The 22284-nt window shown below is 47.1% G+C and overlaps 2 protein-coding genes across 3 annotated transcripts in view; one reads left to right on the plus strand and one right to left on the minus strand.

Annotated features, from left to right (window-relative positions):
* LOC143986894 (gastrula zinc finger protein XlCGF66.1-like) overlaps window positions 1–22284 on the minus strand; it is a 373036-nt gene that overhangs the window by 69970 nt on the left and 280782 nt on the right. The window lies entirely within an intron of this gene.
* On the plus strand, window positions 2896–15186 carry LOC143989601 (uncharacterized). 2 transcript variants are annotated; one of them, XM_077489812.1, is made up of 6 exons: window positions 2896–6946; window positions 7063–7160; window positions 7537–7764; window positions 7844–8050; window positions 8139–8280; window positions 13721–15186. In XM_077489812.1, the coding sequence occupies exons 1-6, from the start codon at window positions 6862–6864 to the stop codon at window positions 14881–14883; spliced, it is 1923 nt and encodes a 640-aa protein (XP_077345938.1). In that variant the 5' UTR covers window positions 2896–6861; the 3' UTR covers window positions 14884–15186. The 2 variants fall into 2 exon arrangements, with proteins under 2 accessions (XP_077345938.1, XP_077345939.1); XM_077489813.1 differs by lacking the exon at window positions 7537–7764 and having other exon boundaries at window positions 3419–6946.

Raw genomic sequence — 22284 nt, forward strand, 5'->3', positions numbered from 1 at the left:
GAGTGTGTATGAAGAGGAGGAGCCCTGAGCGCGTATGAAGAGGCGGAGCTCTGAGCGTATATGAAGATTCTGAGCTCTGAGCGTGTATGAAGAGGCGGAGCTCTGAGTGTTTATGAAGAGGCGGAGCTCCTGCTTGAACATCGGTCAGAGGAGTCTAGGAGGGAGACTGACAGAAAGCGCAGCCGACTTGCAGGAGTGAGCGAGGAGGATCCGGTTCCTTTGCCATCGGAGGTGAGGAGAGTGTGAAGGATGTTGGTGACTCTGGTAGATGAAAAGCTGGGAGTCATATTGCTCTGGTGAGTGGGGAAGCACCACTAAGGGGGCGCCCTCACCATCACGTGTGTAAGAGATGGAAGAAGGCGTGGCTACACTACAGCTGCCACAGTTTGGAGCACCGAGAACTTTACACCTTATCAACTTTTTTTTGTTAAAGAAAAATAAGTATGTTGAAGTAAATGCAAAGTGGAAACAGTGAACTTGCAGATAACACTGTGTAGCCGCGGGCTCCTGAAGAGCACGCGCTATGTTATTCAAAGTTAAAGATTTACCCAACTACAGTTTGGTTAGGGCCTATTTGACTAAATTTGGCTTCTGTGTCAGTCTGACTGGACTGTGAGATGTTCAGCCTGGCCACAGGGGACACTGTCTCTGGTGGCAGGCGTGGAACTATGGTCTGGTTAGGTGCTTGAATTATTCCCTCTCGGAGTCAGGTCAGTGGGAGTGGCCCTCCCGCTGTGCCCTCTGGGAGAGGGTATTTAAAGCGGGAGTCCGCCGGGACTCCGCGTTTTTTTTTAAAAGCCAGCAGCTACAAATACTGCAGCTGCTGACTTTTAAAATAGTGACACTTACCTGTCCAGCGCGCCCGCGATGTCGGCACCCGAAGCCGATCTCTAGATCGTCTCTCGGGTCCTGCCGCCGCCATCTTGGGTATGGGAATCATGAAATGGAGCCTTTCGGCTTCATTTCCCGGTTCCCTACTGCGCATGCGCGAGTCGCGCTGCGCAATAAGGACGGTCCCCGCTGCCTCTGGGATCTGTGTGTTTCCCAGCAGGCAGCGGGGCACTTGCGGAAAGGGGCGTAATCTACGCCCCTTTCCGCAGAGAGCTATCCCGGAAGTGGGTGCAGATACCTGTACTGTACAGGTATCTGCACCCCCCTCCCCCCTGAAAGGTGCCAATTGTGGCGCCGGAGGGGGGGGGTTCCGATGAGCGGAAGGTCCACTTTAGGGTGAACCTCCGCTTTAAGACACAGACGTCACGTGGTTCTGGGTTCCTGGTCCAGTATGCTGTGCTGAGTATATGGTCCTGGTCCTCCTGACACTCCCCCTGGAAGGCTATGGCCTGGGGTGTAGTTCCACCTGACTTTGATGCCTCGGGGCTGGCTAGCCCAAGGCAAGGGAACTGAGGAAGGATTCCGAGGTGGATGGGTGCTGTCTCCAGTCTGGGAGAGACCCAGTGTACTTCGAGCATTCCAGGGGAGGACTCTTTAGAAGAACACCACGTGTGAGGTTGGTTTTCTTAACAAGAGCCTGGAAGGGCTGAAGTAACCGAGAGAATCCAGTTTTGGGGATATCGCCAAGTGGGCTGAAAGATCCAGGTAACCTACAAGTGTTCTACAGCTTAGTTTCCCTACGTCTTCTGCAACAATGTCGGTGATAAAGACTTTGTTTCTGAGTAAGCACCTTGTTGGCTGCTAGGCCTTGTGAGAGAGGGACTGTCCAACCTGAGTGTTCATCCAGCTGCGAATGGCTATTCTCTGGATGCAGTCAAAGTAAGCAAGTTCCTTAACGTTAATAGACTTTGGCATTGAGAGTACCTGAACTTCCTTTCCAACCCTCTGATCCCAAGTTGAAAGACTGTTCAATGGTTGACATTTGCAAATAAAATCCATTTAACTGGATCTATTGTCAGTCTCAAGTTACTGGGTCATCTACCACAGGACATCCCCTAGACGTGTCACAAGGAGAACAGAAGGTAACGGTAAGCCCAAAAATAACCAGCAGCTCCTTCGGGGGTTAGTGCTACACTAAATTGAGTACAAAATATTGCATGTTGAATGAATTTGCACAGAGTTTTAGTTTATTTAATATAGCAGAAAATATTATGTGATTAAAGAAGTAGGTGTAAAGTGGAAGCAGTGGATCTGCAGGGAATAGCATCTTGAGCACAAAGCACTTTATGTTATTTATGAATTTGCACATTATTCGGTTTACATAATTTATAGATAAACACCATAAGATCAATGAATTTGGTGTAAAGTGGAAGCAGTGGATCTGCAGAGCATATTATTTGAGCCCCTAGCACTTTATATATGAATGTCTCCACATATTGTAGTGAATTTGTGATGATTTATGTGCACACACAATAGGACAGCGCTGTGACACATAATGCTCTTCTAGTTGATAAAGGGAATACTTACCTTTGTTACAGCAGCAGTCCGGTATAAGTTATTTCTGTAGGTATTTGAGTTGTTACACATAGCGCAGGTTTTATTCTATTTATATTGGTGACATAATTGCCAAATCTGGGGATCAGGAGCCATTTCCACCCTTTACTCTCGGCTGGGGCTCTTTGTATCCATATAACAGATGTTCTACATGACTAAATCTGACATCAATTTTACTGCAAAATCAAAGGGGCCAAAATGTCTCCCCCCCCGAGCAGTAATATATTTCTATCCCCCTTGGTGGGAGTGGAGATGACCCATCTATAAGGATGTTCACACTACGAGATGGTTCTTAGGGCTGCAGTTCCTCTGATCTCCACAAGATGGTGATCTCACCTCTACCCAGACAGGAAGTCTCTATGGAAGACAGGAAGTGATGTCAGGTACAGGACGTTCCATAGGAAGTAGAGAGAAGACGTTGCAGGATCTGGCGGCAGAGGAGGTAATATGTAGATTAACCCCTTCACGGGGATCAGTTGATGATGAATATATCTTCCTTCCAAATCTGGCCATACATGGTTCAGTTTTATCGTTCATCCAGCGGGATGAGAGGAAAAAAACGGAAGTGATTCCCCCATCTACACATTGGAGGGGGATGGGGGAATCCTCCCCGCTGCACTATTGTATTCTGACAATGGGGGGCGCTCCTCCGCTCTCAGAATACACAGATCAGTGATGAAGCTATTGGCTGCAGCCGCTGATGGAGTGACTTTTATCCGGCAGTGACCACACATGGATGGAAATGTGACCGATCCCTGCTGAACCAGCTGAACTTCCATGTCTCTGTGGTCACCATAAGTCAGGGCTGGACAAATCTCAGGTCACCATGGTGACTAGAAATGGCGTCCTGGGCTCTTGTCAGCCCATTCTCACTGTTGGTCTGAATAATGTTTCTGCCTGAAGCCCGGACACATTATTCAGACAGGAATGTGGCTCGGAGCGGGGCCAGGCGGGAGGGTGAGGGGAGGAGGAGGAGATGATGACACCCGACTTGTGAAGTGAGGGGTGGACTGGACAGGACAGCGGCATGAGAGGACTCATCTCACTGAGCTCCCGCTGCCCATCTTTCTCCTTTCCGCGGCCGCATTACTGTCACCATCGGCTCCTGCTTCCACCCACAGCTGCCTGTGTCTCTGCAGAGCCCTCCGGCAGAACAGAGAGGAAGGAGCGGGACCGAATCTCCAACATGGCGCCACCTCGGCACTGCCACAAAGATCCCCACAAGGTGCTGAGAAACAGGACTACAGAGTCCTTACAGGAGGAACCAGGACAAGCCTGCAAAGCAGCCAGCTAAGAGACCAGCCAGGGAGGGACATGCTGCTTTATGTACACAAGATGTCCTCTCCATCCACTCTGCTCTCACACACTGCTGGGGGAGATGTACAGGACATGCAGGAGGACACAGGGGGAGGGGGATTGTATTACTGTCACCCTGTACCCCATGTCCTCTGTTCTGCACCTTTCTCTTTCACCCCATATCCTGCGTTCTATACCCCATGTCATGCACATATTGTCCTGTGTTCTGCATCAAATGTCCTGCATTTTGATCACTGTACCCTTCCCCTTCACACCATGTCCTATCCTGCACCCTTCTCCGGTACCCTGTACCCTATGTCATTAGTTCTACACAACATGTCCTGCACCCTTCTCCTGCACCTTGCAATCCATGTTCTACACCCCATTTCCTGAATTCTGCATCCTACTCCTGCATCCAGGGGCTGCAGTGATCTACACCCTTCTCTGGCACCCTGTACCCATGTCCTGCACCCTGTACCATTCTCCAGCACTCCATGTCCTGCGGTGGCCTACACCCTTCTCTGGTACCTTGCTCCCCATATCCTGCGTTCTGCACGCTATACCCTTCTCCAGCACCCCATTTCCTGTGTTTTCATCCTTCTCCTGCATCTCATGTCCTGTGGTGACCTACACCCTTCTCTGGTACCCTGCACCCCTAAATTCTGCACCCTTCACATGTCCTACATTCTTCACAGTGTACAGCATGTCTTGCATCCTTCTACTGCACCTTGCACCCCAAGTCCAGCGTTCTGCACCTCACAAATTACTTGCCATGCCCCTGGCACTGATAACCCCCCACTTCTCTTAAAAAAAAACTCACTGTCTCCTATATTCAGCCAAATTTGTCAAGCCCCACCTTAAAGCAGCAGTAAACCTAGTTTCAAAAAACACTTGCGCTAACTTTCACATTGGTTGTGCTCTCAACCAAACTTTCAAACCATCCAATGGCTGGTTTCATAACTGATCACATGTGCAGTATTATGGCAGTTGAAGAATCATTAGAGGCCAAGATGGCGGCTTCCTTGACTGAAAACAATAGAAGGGTTTACTTCCACTTTTAGTGACTTCCTCGCCTCCCCCTCATCTCCTTCATTATGTAAATCATGCTGAGATCATCTCCCATTGGCTGAGCAATATTCTCATTTGTCTCTGAGCTCCTTCTTGCTATTCCTCGTCCTGCCTGTTGTTTCCTTGGATTGATTTTCTGTGTAGTGACCCCGGCTTCATCTCTTGGATGCGCTCGTCTGTTGCTTGTCCTGACCTTTATCCTGATTCCTGGATATCCTCCTCATCTCTCCTCCATATCCTCTTACACAGCTTTTCTCCACACCTGCAGTGACCCTGGGGGGTGGAAACTTGGCACCAGCACTCAGCAAAATCCATCCCCACCATTAGGAGCTCTGGAGAAAATGGTCTGCTATTTACACTCCGTTCCTCCGCACGTCACCTGATCACATGAGAGCTTACTTTCACACATTCCTGACAGATTTCTGTATGGCAAAGGTCAAAGTTCACTCTTCAGTTTAGGAGAGGAAGGACACACCCAGGAACAATGATTTGGTTTGCACAGGAGCCTCATATAGAGGACCCCTCAAATCTCCCCATCCAAATGTCCCTCCATCCAGAGTCTATATGTCCTATGACATCACACTGACCTCACAGCTCCTCCTCCCAATGTCCCTCCATCCAGAGTCCATATGTCCTATGACATCACACTGACCTCACAGCTCCTCCTCCCAATGTCCATCCATCCAGAGTCTATATGTCCTATGACATCACACTGACCTCACAGCTTCTCCTCCCAATGTCCCTCCATCCAGAGTCTATATGTCCTATGACATCACACTGACCTCACAACTTCTCCTCCCAAAATCCCTCCATCTGGATTTTTTTTTCCTGATGCTCTTAGGATATGGGCAGATCCTTGGTATTCTCACTAGCAAAGTGGAACTGTTGGTCCTGTGTTGTATGTAATGACGTCAAAATCCCTGCTACAAGCTTTTAACCTGCATAGTGTGGGGGTCCTGTGTGGGTAAATTATACCTCAGTGTGGCTTTAATAAAATGGAGACTGGAATAGTGAGGTGAGGAGGATTCTGGGAAATTAATTTGAATTTACTGTTTGTGTTCATATCCTAGTTTTCCTCCTGTGAAGTCTGGAGATCATATGACCATCACATTGCCTCCACCTCCATTTTATCCTGATTTCTGGATCTCTTCCTCATCTCTCCTCCATATCCTCTTACACAGCTTTTCTCCACACCTGCAGTGATCCTGGGGGGTGGAAACTTGGCACCAGCACTCAGCAAAATCCATCCCCACCATTAGGAGCTCTGGAGAAAATTGTCTGCTATTTACACTCCATTCCTCCGCACGTCACCTGATCACATGAGAGCTTACTTTCACACATTCCTGACAGATTTCTGTATGGTAAAGGTCAAAGTTCACTCTTCAGTTTAGGAGAGGAAGGACACACCCAGGAACAATGATTTGGTTTGCATGAGAGCCTCATATAGAGGACCCCTCAAATCTCCCCATCCAAATGTCCCTCCATCCAGAGTCTATATGTCCTATGACATCACACTGACCTATCAGCTCCTTCTTCCAAAGTCTCTCCATCTCTTTTTGTTTTCTGATGCTCTTAGGATGTGGGTGGACCCTTGGCATCCTCACTAACAAAGGGAGACTGTTGGTCCTGTGTTGAATGTAATGATGCCAGAATGCCTGCAACAAGCTTTGAACCTGCTTAGTATGGGGGCCCTGTGTTATACCTTAGTGTGAAATGGGGCTTTAATAAAAGGAAGACCTGAATGGTGAGGTGAGGAGTATTCTGGGAATATCATTTGATTTTACTATTTGTGTTCAGATCTAGAGTTTTCCTCCTGTGAAGTCTGGAGATCATATGACCATCACATTGCCTCCACCTCCCTCCCTGATAGAATAGAGAAATACAAAGAAGATTCTAGAAGTCACCAGAGAGATGATGGAGGAGAGGTGAGGAGGATTCTGGGAATTCTGGGACATTATCCAGTAACAGACAAGGGATGTGTCTGGATGGTGACTGTATCATTGTGTGTGTCAGGTTCCTATAAGGTGTCAGGATGTCACTGTCTATTTCTCCATGGAGGAGTGGGAGTATTTAGAAGGACACAAGGATCTCTACAAGGACGTCATGATGGACAATCAGCCGCCCCTCACATCACCGGGTAAGAGGAGACTTTATTGTAAAGGAGAGAGCAGTACGGAGGCTCCACCTAGATCCCCCATCATCTGATAAACACATAGAAACAATGTATTCAGTCAGTGTGTGTGTTTCCTACAGATGGATCCAGTAATGGGAACCCACCAGAGAGATGTCCCCGTCCTCTGTATTCCCGGGATTCCACACAGGAAGATCACACCATCCCCCACCATCATCAGGTAGATGATTGACAATTATTGGTAGTTCTGATTTATACACAGCATGTTTGTTACATTGAATGTTTTATTAGATCTTTGAAAGTGGAAACCTCAGAGATGATAATATTGATGTTAAAGAAGAGTATAAAGAGGAGGATGAGAAGTATGGAGTGATGGAGGAGTTTTCAGAAGAATACAAGGATATGATGGAGCCACATAACACCAGGAACCCACCAGAGAGATGTCCCTGTCCTCTGTATTCCCGGGATTCCACACAGGAAGGTCACACCATTCCCCACCATCATCAGGTAGATGAGGAACAATCACTGATAGTATCATTAGGATCTGTACATTATCTGCATTGTTACAATCAATGTTATTTCTATTATATATTCAGAGTGGAAACCTGAGAGATTCTAAAGTTGAAGGTAAAGAAGAGATTAAAGAGGAGGATGATAAGGATGGAGTGATGGAGGAGTCAGAGTTTCTAAAAATATGCAAAAATCTGTACCAGGACACCATGGTGGAGACATCCAGCTACAGAAACCCACCAGAGAGAGGTCCCCGTCCTCTGTATTCCCGGGATTCCACACAGGAAGGTCACACCATCCCCCACCATCATCAGGTAGATGACTGACAATTATTGGTAGTTCTGATTTATACACAGCATGTTTGTTACAATGACTGTTTTATTATATATTCAGAGTGGAAACCTCGGGGATTATAATATTGTTGTTAAAGAAGAGTATAAAGAGGAGGATGAGGAGTATGGAGTGATGGAGGAGTTATCAGAAGGACACAAAAATATGATGGAGCTGCCAAATACCAGGAACCCACCAGAGAGATGTCCCCGTCCTCTGTATTCCTGGGATTCCACAAAAGAAGATCACACCATCCCTCACCATTACAAGGTTAGTAGGACGGAGCTTCTGGAACATTGGATTTTTTATGTGACTGTATAGTTTTTGGATGATATTTTCTCTTATTTTCTTGATTTAGAGTGGAGAGACAACTGATATAAAATTTGAGGTGAAAGCAGAAGAAGAAGAGAGGTATGTGAGGGATGATGAGCAGTCTATGGAGGAGGATGGAATAACGGGGACATTTATAGAGGAGGACACTCCTACAGAGATCAGCACAGGTGGGTCATTAACACTAAATCCATTCCTCCACCCATACTGCTCACTGATTGGTCCAGAGTAGGGCGGGGGCTGGGTGATATCAGCCTGTAATCCCCTGGTCACTTTCCTGAGCTGTGTTCCCCGTCCTGTATTCCTGTATTTCTCTCCGATAATCTTCCTTCTCTGTGCTGCCGACACAATTTATGTATCTAGACTGGATTTATGGAGATTCTGGGGATCAGCTGGAAGCAATTTTGATTTTTACCATAGTTGTTACTAGACCGAGGCACCAGGGGGGTATGTGCTTTGAATCCTCTGTCCCATACCTGGGTCTAGGAAGATCTCTGACAGAACAATTCTCCAACAATTACCGTATTTATCGACGTATAACAAGCACCCCAAGTTTAGGAGGGAATTTAAAAGAAAAAAACTTTTAGGAGGGAAGTTTAAATTAATGCAGCCTTGTTAGTGTCATTTGCAGCCTTCCATTGCAGCCTTGTCAGTCATTTGCAGCCTTGCATCCTTTTCAGTGTCTTTGCCGTTTAAAAATGGCGTCGCCGAGATGCAGAGCGGATGTCCTCTGTATCTCGGCGGCGCTCGGCCGTTCTCGGCAGCTTTCGGCTATTTTAGGCCAATTTTTAGTGGCTTTCGGAAAGCGGCCAAAAATAACCGAGAGTGGCCGAAAATAGCCGAAAGCTGCCAAGAACGGCAGAGAAGGTTCGAAACGACGGGGGGGTTGGCGTATAAAAAGGTGCGTGTTATACGCCGATAAATACAGTACTTACTCTCTGTGCCGGGTGGAGGGATATGTCCAGGGCTGCTGATAATCCCGTTGTACCGGGCCCGGGCAATCTGGACAGAGAAGTCTTTCAGCCAGCACCCCCCTCGGCTCCGCTCTGACTTATCTGAGAGTTTTTTTTCTACTTTTTGGGTAACTCCGTACTGATGTTCTTGTGGGTGTGTGGGAGGGACTATTTCTTCTATTTCGGGCGCATGTCACTTCTGTGCCCGCTCTGCATGCTGGCTCAAGTCCCGGCCTGCATATTGCCTTCCCTGGCGGAGTGATTCATCTCCCTCTGGTCATGGCGCTCTGCTCTGTTCTCCACTCGGCCTGAGGCAGTGAGACTGGAGAAGAAGTAGTGAGGCGAAAGACAGCGGCAGAGAAAGTGGGTGACATTTGAAATTGTGACTGACTCGTGGATCGTGGGGCTAAAACAGGTGTGTGCTTTCTTGGGTTTGATACAAGATCTACTATATGATGATTACACACTGGGGGTTATTTACGAAAGGCAAATCCACTTTGCACTGCTAATGCACTTGAAAGTGCAGTCGCTCTAAATCTAAGGGGTAGATCTGAAATGAGGGGAAGCTCTGCTGATTTTATCATACAATTATGTGCAAGCTAAAATGTTGTTTTTTATTTTCCTTGCATGTCCCGCTTGGATCTACAGCGACTTTACTTCCAAGTGCACTTGCAGTGCAAAGTGGATTTTCCTTTAGTAAATAACCCCCATTGTATCTGTCTGCAGCATCTACACATTATGGCATTGGCAGCATGGGTGGGGTGGCACTTTTGTCTCTGCAGGCAGCACAAGCGTTCTGGCACTGGCAGCATGGGTGGCACTGTCTGCAGCACATTATGGCATTGGCATGTCCCGTTGTCAAGTCACTAATCGCCACCATTACTAGTAAAAATAAATAAAAAATGCATAAATACATTCCATATAACTTGCACTTCATTTCAAGGTGGTGGCTGGGGAGGGGCCAGGGGTGGGGCTTAAGGGGGGCCCCATCAGGTAGGCTGTACGGCGCCCCATGATTTCTATCAGCGGCCCTGGATATGTCTGTATAGTCTCAGACCCAAGTCACTGAGTGCAGTCTCAGGAGATGGGAGGCAGCGGTGTGGGACCTCTGCAACTTGTCTCATGTAAACATTTAATCTTCTACTGATTACTGAATACCGATATTATGAGTCCTGACTAGGGATGAGCCACACACCCCCTTGTTCGGTTCGCATCCAGAAAATGTGAACAGGCAAAAAATTTGTTCGAACATGCGAACACAGTTAAAGTCTATGGGACACTAACATGAAAAATCAAAAGTGATAATTTTAAAGGCTTAGTTATTGTCATGATCAGTGTTTGGGGACCCAGGTCCTGCCCTAGGGGACATGTATCAATGTGGACATGTGGACAATGTATGCAAAAAAAACTTTTAAAAACTGATGTTTTTTTGGAAGCAGTGATTTTAATAATGCTTAAAGTGAAACAATAAAAGTGTAATATTCCTTTAAATTTTGTACCTGGGGGGTGTCTATAGTATGCCTATAAAGGGGCGCATGTTTCCCGTGGTTAGAACAGTCCAAGAGCAAAATTACATTTCTAAAGGCAAAAAAAGGTAATTTAAAAGTACTAGCGCTAGTGCCGGCTATTAAAGAATTGTGGGTCCCGACAATACACATAAGTCATTGAAAGTCATGGAAAAAAAAATGCGTGAGGGTCCCCAAAAATTCCATACCAGACCCTTATCTGAGGCAGGCCGCAGGAAAAGAGAGTGCGCCCCCCCTCCTGAACCGTGCCAGGCTAGATGCCCTTAACATGGGGTGGATGTCCCCATGTTGTTGGGGGGCTTATTGGAATCTGGAAGCCCCTGTGAATTGGTAAGGTGTACATTGTACCTGTACCATTTCACAAAAATTTAAAAAAAAAACACGAGAGACAGCTTTGGACAAGTCCTTTATTAAAAATAGAAAAATAAAAAAGAGATTCCAGTGATCAAATCAATACTCCCCTTGTCAAAGGGGGGCGGGGTCACGTGATGGGTGGCACCGCCCTCAGCTACATAAGATCTGTCAAGCTAGTGCCATGTCATTGGCTGGGTGTGTCCGGTGGAGGCAGGATCCTGTGTGTGTTCCTCTGGGCTTCCATATTCCGATAAGCCCCCTGCCCGCAGACCCCCACAACCACCGGGCAAGGGTTTTGGGGATGAGGCCCTTGTCCCCATCAACATGGGGATATCCTCCCCATCTTGAGGGCATGTGGCCTGGTAAGGTTCAGGAGGGTGGCTCTCTCTCGTCCCCCCCCCCTCTTTTCCTGCGGCCTGCCAGGCTTGCGTGCTTGGATAAGGGTCTGGTGTGGATTTTTGGGGGAACCCCACGCCATTTTTTTTTTTTTATTGTGTCGCGGAGTTCCCCTTAATATCCATACCAGACCTGAAGGGCCTGGTAATGGAATTTTGGGGGACCCCCACGCATTTATTTATTTTTTTCAATGACTTTTATGTGTATTGTCGGGACCGACAATTCATTAATAGCCGGCACTAGCGCTAGTACTTTTAAATGACTTTTTTTTTCTTTAGAAATGTAATTTTTGCTCTCACACTGTTAAAAACATGGGAAACATGCGCTACTTTACAGGTACTATAGACACCCCCGTATGAAATTTAAAGGAATATTTCACTTTTATTGTTTCACTTTAAGCATTATTAAAATCACTGCTCCCAAAAAAAACTTTAGTTTTTAAAACTTTTTTTGCATTGATACATGTTTCCTGGGGCAGGAGCCGGGTCCCCAAACACTTTTTATGACAAAAACTTTTCAAATTTGCCGTGAACACCCCAAATTGTTCGCTGTTCGGCGAACGAGCAAACAGCCAATGTTCGAGTTGAACTCATGTTCGACTCGAACAGATAGCCCATCCCTAGTCCTGACCCTTACACTGTATAATTTATATTGTACATTACATTCTCCTGACCCCTGCACTAAATACTCTGTTGTACACTACATCATTCTGATACATATAATCCTAAACTTTGTATTCTATATAATAGGCTGTACATTAGATAATCCTGACTTCTTTTACACCCATTTTCTGTGCAGACATGATACAGGAGATGGTCAGAGACTGTGCAGACATGATACAGGAGATGGTCAGAGACTGTACAAAAATAATACAAGAGCTTGTCAGAGACTGTCTAGACATGATACAAGAGAAGGTCAGAGACTGTATAGACATGATACAGGAGATGGTCAAAGACTGCAGACATTAAACAAGAGATGGTCAGAGACTGTGCAGACATGATACAGTAGATGGTCGGAGACTGTGCAGACATGATACAGTAGATGGTCGGAGACTGTGCAGACATGATACAAGAGATGGTCAGGGACTGTACAGATATGATACAAGAGATGGTCAGAGACTGTGCGGACATGACTCTCATACTGTATACTGACCTTTCCTTCATGTGGGAGTAAGTAGAGAGCCCTTTGCCCTGCAGAAACTCCTAACAGGAGCTGGAGCTTGCACATTTTTTCTTCACTGTGGCAAGTAAATGGTGTGGTGGGGGTCCCAAGCTGTACATAACTCTTCATGCCCAAACATATCTCATAGATGAGAGAGCGGTAAGTTGAAGTGCCCACCCAATATCCACATTTGAGGTGTGTCCTAATATAGAATGAGTCTGCCCCCAGCACACACTATACAGCTCCCATAGACAATCCTGTACAGAGCCACTATGATAATGAGCAGCAATGGCACAGCTCACCTGTGTCCAGTCCTAGGCACACCACCCCCGTCATCTCTGGTCTCCTCCCAACATCTTCATGCTCCTCTGAGTATGCGCTGCATACACAGTATGGGGAGCCAGGCACACATGGTGGGTGAAGAAGGCGATGTCAGAAGCTCTCTCTTTGGATACAGGGCTGCAAAACCCTTTTGTAATGTAATCTCAGATTGGCAGAGTGTGTGGTGGGCAGGGCAGTATGTTTAAGCAGCCAAACACAGTGAGTGAAAGAGGAACTCGGGGGAAGGCAGCTCTTGTTAGGAAATATGACCCCGGTGTTTCCTACAGCCAGTCCGGCTCGGGGACACCAACCAGGGGACATTCCCTCCCACACACATGGTAGGTAAATTAAATTAAGTGGCCGTGAGGCCCTGTAAGCGCAAGGCCTGAGGCGACTGCCTAATTTGCCAAATTAGAGAGCCGCCTCTGTAAATAAGGAAGTTCAGTACTTCTTGTGTTAGGAACACAATAACCCAATGATGGTGGTCTTTAGGATCAGTCCAGCCTCCATTGTGGTTGTTCTCCCCCCCCATCCTCACTCTCTGACCTTTGGTGGGGCTCAGTATTCGTGACTAAATCATGGACTAAATAAGGAAGTGCAGGATTCTTGTGTTGGAAAGATGGAAAAGAGTGATAGAGAGTGTGGAGACACACTCGTCCTATAATCCCCTCATCACTGTCACTCCTATAAAAGACAGTTCTCGTTATTTCCTCACTCTCTGACTAAGATCCATGAATAAAGAAATAATCTGGTAGGAGATCAGAGGACCCATTTACTAGTTACCTTGAGGGGGGAATTGTAAGATCCTCAGAGACAAAGCTGCCTGATGTGGGCGGAGTCCTGGTTTAGGGGAACCAATCAGCTCATGTCTAGTAATAATCTTTGTATTTCTATTTTAGTAGATGGACGGGAGATGAGGAAAACCTCAGAGGATTGTCTCACTTTGTCTCCAGACTGTAAAGTAGAAGATGAGGACATCACACAGTATAGTCCAGGAGAAAACCCGACTACCTCAAATGTCCATCCGGCACCACACAGTGTAGATGGACCATCGTATTCCTCTTATCCTGAGGAACCTCAGACTGTGAGAGACGGTGCCGTCCTTCCAACAGATAAGAGGTTTTCCTGTACTGAGTGCGGGAAGTGTTTTCGTTTTAAATCTGGTTTTAATCGGCACAAAAGAATTCACACAGGAGAGAAGCCGTATTCCTGTCCTAAGTGTGGGAAATGTTTTGTACAAAAATCAGATCTTGCCACACATCTAAGGACTCACACAGGGGAAAAACCGTACTCCTGTTCTGAGTGCGGGAAATGTTTTTCGGACAAGTCCTTTTATCACACACATCAAAGAATGCACAAAGGTGAGAAGCCGTATTCCTGTCCTGAGTGCGGGAAATGTTTTGTAGTAAAAGGACAACTTGTCACACATCAGACATCTCACACTGGGGAGAAGCCTTATTCGTGTCCTGAGTGTGGGAAATGTTTTTCAGGTAGGTCTAGCCTTTCCAGGCATCAGAGACATCACATGGGTAAAAAGCCACATTCCTGTTCTGAATGTGGAAAATGTTTTGTAGAAAAAGCAACCCTTGTTACACATCAGAGATCTCACACAGGGGAGAAGCCGTATTCCTGTCCTGAATGCAAAAAATGTTTTTCACAGAAGATCCATCTTTACAAACATCAGAGATCTCACACAGGGGAGAAGCCTTACTCCTGTCCTGAGTGCCAGAAATGTTTTTCAGATAAGTCCAGTCTTTCCATACATCAGAGAGCTCACATGGGGCTGAAGCCGTATTCCTGTCCTGAGTGCGGGAAATGTTTTTCAAAGAAGTCCAGTCTTTACATACATCAGAGATCTCACACAGGGGAGAAGCCGTATTCCTGTCCTGAGTGTGAGAAATGTTTTTCGCAGAAGTCTGATCTTAATAGACATCAGAGATCTCACACGGGGGAGAAGCCGTATTCCTGTCCTGAGTGTGGGAAATGTTTTTCACAAAAGTCCCATCTTTGCACACATCAGAGATCGCACACGAGGGAGAAGCCACTCTCCTGTCCCGAGTGAGGGAATTGTACCTCACTGAAGTCCTGTCTTCCTGTACATCAGGAATCCCACACAACCCTTGAGGAGTATTAGTGCCTTGAGTGCGGGAAATGTCTTCTATATGAATATTGCTGGACATCACAGCTCTCATGTGGGGAAGAAGCACACCCTGATATACACCTCAGATATACTCCATGGCTGATCTTCATCATGGAAGAAACAGTTGATAAGGAGATCAGAGATCACCAAAGACATGGATGAAGTGTTGTACCGTGTTGGCCATTAATAACAGGAGAAAAATAAAAATGGAGTCGTTTCCTTTCATTGTCTGAGTACATTTTGTCTAAGATTTCACAAACACTTAGAGGTCTATTTATTGGATAAAGGTGAAAATAATTTTTCCAGACATGACAAATATTGGTTGTATTTTGTTTAATACAGTGATGATGATAACTATCACAGGAATTGGCTCCATCTAGTAGCTCAAGACATTATATTTCATTTTAAATCATTAGAAACTTTTCGTCCAGCTCAGCAAATAGCCTAATAGCATTTTATTTTACCCCCATTCACAGAATGTACACGGCCTATCACTGTGTGCATTGCTATACAAATCTTTTATGAATAGACCCCCCAAATGTCATATTTAACTGCTTGTGACCTGCCCACTGTACATCTACTGAGGACAGATGGTATAGGCAGGCTAGGTGACATTCCTGTACATAGCCTAGCACATGTGCACTAGCGCTCCCCCATGACTGCTGTGATCAGTGGATATCTGATCTTGGTGGTCAGTACCCAGTCACTGTGAGTACCAGAGGTATTATGATTTTATATAAGCAAACTGCCATGAGTTGCTTATATTCATGAACAGCTTGCTTACTGTTGTGATTGTCCCACAGCTATCACATGGTAGTTGGAACTCTGTACCGTGTGATTAGCTGCAGCCAATCATAGCATCCCAACAGTAAGCAAGCTGTCATAATTGGAAAGCCATTATAACTGATCATCAGCAACAACAGTGTAGAAAAAAAATCCCTAATCACCCCCTCGCGGTAGTATAGTGTCCACGGCTCCTGGGCTGCCAACGCCGGTGGAGGGGGAGAAAGATGGTACATCACAGGAAAGTGGGGGCAGGACAGATTTAGTTTGCATTGCGGATGCAGCAAAATGTGAGGTATATGTTTGTTTTGAGGGCCCACTAGACTCTCACCTGAAGCCAGATGTCAGACAAGATAATGAAGGGTGAGTAGGTGGAGATATTTTCTCTATTGCCCCTGGAAAAGTTTAACGTGGACAGGGTTAAATCAGACAATAGCAAGGAGGATGAGGAAAAAGGAAGAAACTTTGATACCACGCACGTTCACAAATTGGCTGCAGGCATTTGCCATTATGGCAATTGTGATAGGTGAGACGAACCCCGAACATTGTTTGGCACTTTTCTGTTACATGGACGTGGTGGGGGAAGCCTACAGAGTCTACAGAGGATCGGCCTGGCTGAGGTATGACGAACGGTTCAGACAGCGCAGGGCCATCCATCCATCCCTAAGATGGGATCACAAGGACATTAGCCTCTGGATGAAGCTGATGTCATCAGCGAGGGGCCCAAATCTTTTTTTTCCAGGGGGGGCCGAGGTTTCTACGTCCCCAGGACCATCAGCCACCAAAAAATGGGGTGTCTGCTGATAGTACAATGAGGGAACCTGCAAGTTCGGGGGAGCATGTAGTTTTAAACACAAGTGCTCAGGCTGCGGGGGATCCCATCCCGTTTCACGATGTTTCAAAAAAGGCAAGGGACGAGCCAGGGATTTTAACAACAAAAGGGACAATGCCGGTGAAGGTGGAAAGGATGCAAATGTTTCTAAATAGGTATCCAGATCGGGAGGCCTCCAGGCTCTTGATGGAGGGATTTTCCAAGGGTTTGCGTATCCCTTGCTCTTTATCGGCTGTTCCGCCACCTGGTGCTGCGGTGCAAGTTGTGCAGTTGAACATTTTTCTGTATGCGGTGCATCTCCCGGGGGTGGATAACTTTGGCTGATGTTTATCTCACTTTCAGTGGGACATGTTCCGAGAGCTGGCTCCGGGGGCGGACTGACAAGGGGTGCTGTGTCCCCAAAGGCTGTCTGTGAGTATGTCCATGTGGGTTGCTTACGAGAAGGGATGGCAGGAATGGTGGGCGCTAGTAAGGCAGGTCGGAGTGGAGCAGGACGCAGTTGAGGTAAGGTTGCTGGTTTATTATTTTGTCTCCAGGAATTTGGAACGTGTCGGCCATGGACCGCTTTTAGTTTAAATTGCAGGGCAGATTTCACAAAGCATTTCTACATCTGACAGGCCATGAAGGGTTATCGTCGTCAACATAAATGGAGAGATTCCAGGAGGCCGTTGTCCTTTGACAACCTGCGGTCACTGTTTGTTCAGTTGGGTGGGGTATGCTCTTCGGCATATGAAGGGTATTGGTTTAGAGTGGCTTTTTCGCAAGCCTTTTTTGGAGCGTTCAGGATTAGCAAGCTGGTTAGCCCTTCCAAGAAGTCTCTGGGGGGTTTAGGGGCTCAGGATGTGGAGTCCAAGGGTGTGCATTGAGGTATTGTTACACCGGTCCAAGATAGACAAGGGTGGCAAAGGGGTAAAGGTATGGCTGTATTCATTACCAGACTCTGTTGGGGGATATAGCCCCATTGTCTAAATTCCAGTTTGTGGCCGTTTTAAAAAAATGCCTGAAAGCAGTGGGTTTAGCTAGCTCACAGTATGCTTTGCACTCCTTCTGCATTGGCGCAGCGACAGGGGTCACGCGATGTGGATTGGATGAGGCGGCTGTAAAATGGATCAGCCAATGGGAATCAGGGAGATTCCGAACTTACATCCAACCACATTTGATAGTTGAATTGGGGGGAAGACAAAGCCTGGGGTATGACACTAAAGGGTGGTTAGTGTTGCCGAACGGGCATGTATTCAAGTTTTCGAGATGGGTGAATATTGTGTGTAGTGGTATCATGGTTATCTTGTGGTTTTCTTCCTTTCTTGCAGGTGGAAGCCAGATGACCCTTGTCTGGAGATTAGGTCACTCCTATGTGTTTTGGGGGGGCAGACGTTGGTTAGGCCACCCGGGCATGTTGTGTAGTAGGGTTCTGCCAGAGGTGCATCGCTTTGCACGTCTGGACAGGCCTCCGGACATTTTGGTTCTCCACATTGGGGGGAATGATTTGTGGGGTTGTGCCATTAGGGTGCTTATTAAGGACATTAAATTTGATTTCCTTTGGATGCGGATGACCTTCCCTGAGATCGTTTGGTCGGACATTGTAGCCAGGATGACTTGGCGGTTGGCGAGGTCATGGATAAACTAAATAAAGCCTGCATTAAGGTTAATAAGATGGTGAGCCATTTTGGGGTTTGGAATGGGGCCTTGGTGATTCACCATAGGGAATTGGAGAGGGATGTTGGCCTGTATCTCAGGAAGGATGGGGTTCACCTGTCAGCAGTGGACATTGATCTTTTGTCCATGGAACTGCAGGATGGGATACAGTGGGCTTTGAGAGTGTGGAGAGGCTCCCAAGGGTAAGGGGTCACCCTTGTTAGTGGTGGCGGTGGTGGTCTTTGGTGGCAAGTAACCTATGAGGTGGAAGTGTGGGGGACCCATCGGTGGTATGGGCCCATGGTGTATTCAATTAACACAAGTTAACTGGGTGATGGCAATGGTGGCACTGGGGGGATGGATTTGTCTCTGAGCTAGTGTCACATGGCTGGAGGCCTAATACGCAAAAGCTTGCAGTGTGGAAGTGGAATGGAGTTATGTTGGGAAGTGCCCTCAAAGACCACCAGGGGGAGCAACTGAGATTATGGAATTTTCTGTTATGGTTAAAATGTTTATATCATTTTGAATATTTGGGAATAAAAAGGTTGCTATGGCCAGTTATACTCCAGTTAAAGTGTGGTCTCATTAATAAGTAGGTAATGATAAGTGGTACAGGTTTTGGAGTATGATCATGGTGGCAGTCTTATGAAGGTGGGCCATCTTATCTACACTGGTCATGCAGTTGCTACTACTTTTCTGGTGGTGTACAAGTAGACAATACAGTGAAATAGAAATAGTGAAATAGATAAGAACTACAATCGAGTTCAAGGTTATCTGCTGCTGTTTCTAATTAAAAAGTATAAATGTGCATGCACATTAGAAGTAAACAGTCTCTGAGACATGTTCAGCTCGGTTACTTCTAACTTCTGATTTATTTCTGGGCGGTGTTAATATTTTATACAGAAAGATACGTCATTGCTATGTCAGTCTAATAGGTACATCTTATTGGTTAAAATACAAGAGAAATGGAGAAACTTGATGCTTGAAGTTTGGTTGAAGCTGATTCTGTTATCTCATATGCATTCTTCTAATGCGTGGGAAGCAGGGGGTACCCGCCATCTTTAAAGCGGAGGTCCACCTTAAAGTGGACCTTCCGCTCATTGCAATCCTCCCCCCCTCCGGCGCCACAATTGGCACCTTTCAGGGGGGAGGGGGGTGCAGGTACCTGTACAGTACAGGTATCTGCACCCACTTCCGGGATAGCTCTCTGCGGAAAGGGGCGTAGATTACGCCCCTTTCCGAAAGTCCCCCGCTGCCTGCGGGGAAACACACAGATCCCAGAGGCAGCGGGTTCATCCTTATTGCGCAGCGCGACTCGCGCATGCGCAGTAGGGAACCGGGAAATGAAGCCGAAAGGCTCCACTTCCTGATTCCCATACCCAAGATGGCGGCGGCAGCACCCAGAGACGATCGAGAGATCAGCTTCGGGTGCCGACATCGCGGGCGCGCTGGACAGGTAAGTGTCACTATTTTAAAAGTCAGCAGCTGCAGTATTTGTAGCTGCTGGCTTTTAAAAAAAAAAAAAAACGCGGACTCCCACTTTAATTCCAAACAGAGAGCCAATCTGTATACTACATAATAAGTAAGGAGTTGCATAGAAACATGTATACACATATGCAAATAGACATTTTCTGATTATCATTATGTACATTACATTCCTTCACAGTCCTCCCTAAAATAGCTATTTTCTTCTGTCCCTCATCTAAAGGTCCTACTCACCTGGCCCATTCTCCTCAGCAACTCTTTTTAAGCTGTATATAGAGTTAGGCAGCAACTAGTTCACTACCCCCCTCGATACAGCTGGAGAAGGGCAATCATGTCATGGATCTGCCACCTAGGGGTTAAAATAGTGCAGACTAATTTCAGTGATTGGTAACAGGCTGCCTTATTTAAACACCTCAGCAGCACTGTGTCTTTGCTGACTGGTCTGCAGCTCATACCTGTTCCAGTGACTGCCTGTTCCTGTGATCCGATCTGTTTCCTGTGTTTGACCCGGCCTGTTTGACTACGATTTGATTCTGCTATCCTGACCTTGGCCTGCCTTGTCACCATGCTCTGCTCTACACTGCTTGATATCCTGTTGCCGAACTTTGCCTGTATCCTGACCATTCTCTGCCTGTCGTCTATATCTACATCTGACCACCTGTTACCAAGCCCGGCTTGTCTGACTACGTATTCAGTGTCTCCCCAGCTTACCAGCCTGCTTCCTGTTTCCTGCTGCACCAGCTGAACTGACAAGACCAAAGACGAACCAGGCACCCATACACCGCCAGGCTCTTGTGACCACTGTTGCAACATCGGTGGCCCTTGAGCCGGGGTTGTATGAGACAGCCTTCCCACTGCACATCAGGCTCATCCAGCAGGTAGGTTACAGTACCAGACAGCCATGTCTGAGCCTGCAAGTGGGAAGTCGGCCATGGATGACATCTGTCAGCATCTTGCAGCCCTTACCCAAGCAGTCAAATCTCTACAGGAGGGTTATACACAACTGGAACAACGTGTACAGACTATAGCTACACCAGCAAGCGCTGCTGTGCCTTCTGCCTCAGGGACTGCCACTGCAGCAACCTCAGTGGTGATGTTGCCCCCTGAACCCAGAGTTCCAGCACCAGAGAGATTTTCAGGTGACCGGGGGAAATTTCGATCCTTCCGTAACGCATGTGAACTGTATTTCGCCTTGCAACCTCGAACCTTCTCCCTTGAAGCCACCAAAGTAGGATTCATCATATCACTGCTTCAGGGTGAGCCCCAGTCCTGGGCTCATCGGATGTTGGAGAAGAATGATGTCTTGTTACAGTCCATGTCCGCCTTCTTCGGCGCGATGGCCGAATTATACGACGACCCACAACGAACCACCATAGCAGAGGCTGCCCTTCATGCTCTCCAGCAAGGCCGCAGAACGGCCGAAGATTACGTTACAGACTTTAGATGCTGGAGTGCAGACACACAGTGGAATGACGCAGCCCTGCGACACCAGTTCCGCTTGGGGTTATCAGAAGGTCTGAAAGATGAATTGGCACGTGTCGGAGTCCCAAATACCCTGGAAGCATTATCACACTGACCATTCAAATTGACCGTCGGCTCCGTGAGCGACGATCCGAAAGATCAGCCCAGCAGCCACGTTTGGTCTGGATGATGCCACGGATCCCAGCTCCTACTCGCTCTGCACCTGCTTGCTTCACTCCAGTTCAGCCAGCTCTTGTTACTATTGCCACCGAAGCACCAGAGCCTATGCAAGTTGGCCTAATGCGCCCCTCTCTGTCTCCAGAGGAACGCCTGCACCGACAGAACAACCTCTGCCTATACTGTGGGGAAGCGGGCCACTATGTACGTTCCTGTCCAACCAAGACACGTAAGTGGCGGATGTTTTCTTCCGTTAATAACTTTTCTTCATCTACCAACACCACCAACCTAACCCTTGCCATCTCTTTCCAGCTGCTAGAAAGGGAAGTGCCAGTTACCGCAATCATTGATTCCGGGGCCTGCAGTTGCTTCATCGATCTAACTTTGCAACACAACAACGTATCCCCTTAAGACCTAAAGCACAAGGACTTTCTGTTTTTCTAGCTGACGGGTCATGTATTAAGTCTGGACCTGTGACCCAAGAGACAGTTCCCTTACCTGTGTTGGCCTCCTCCCAACATAAGGAAATCCTAAGCCTCAATGTCATCTCTTCCCCACTGTTCCCTGTTATTCTGGGCCTACCCTGGCTGCAGGCGCATAATCCACGAGTTGACTGGGCCACAGGGAGAATTGACTTCCACTCAGCCTATTGCCAGGAACACTGCCTTCCAAGAGCCCCAGCTTCTTCTACAACACTACTTTGTGTGGACTCTGAGTCTGAGGTGCGGCAAGTCGTACCTGAACCATACCATGAGTTCCTGGATGTTTTTAGTAAGCGAGGGGCTGACACTCTTCCCCCCGCATCGGCCATACGACTGCCCAATTGAACTGCTTCCACTGAAATCCCTTTTGATAGAATCTTCACCCTCGCTGAATGAGAACAGGAGGCACTAATAGAATATATCCAAGAAAACTTGAAAAAGGGCTTCATCCGACCCTCTACCTCCCCA

The sequence above is a fragment of the Lithobates pipiens genome, unplaced genomic scaffold (assembly GCF_037356315.1).
Source record: "Lithobates pipiens isolate NorthernLeopardFrog02 unplaced genomic scaffold, aLitPip1_a1.2 Scaffold_18, whole genome shotgun sequence".
NCBI classification, from domain to species: Eukaryota; Metazoa; Chordata; class Amphibia; order Anura; family Ranidae; genus Lithobates; species Lithobates pipiens.

Excerpts from the sequence above, each read along its gene's own strand:
- LOC143989601 (XM_077489812.1), top strand. The coding sequence starts at position 6,862 with ATGGAGGAGTGGGAGTATTTAGAAGGACACAAGGATCTCTACAAGGAC. Across the intron at positions 6,947-7,062 it reads GCCGCCCCTCACATCACCGG|ATGGATCCAGTAATGGGAAC; the intron begins GTAAGAGGAGAC and ends TGTTTCCTACAG. Across the intron at positions 7,765-7,843 it reads CCATCCCCCACCATCATCAG|AGTGGAAACCTCGGGGATTA; the intron begins GTAGATGACTGA and ends TTATATATTCAG.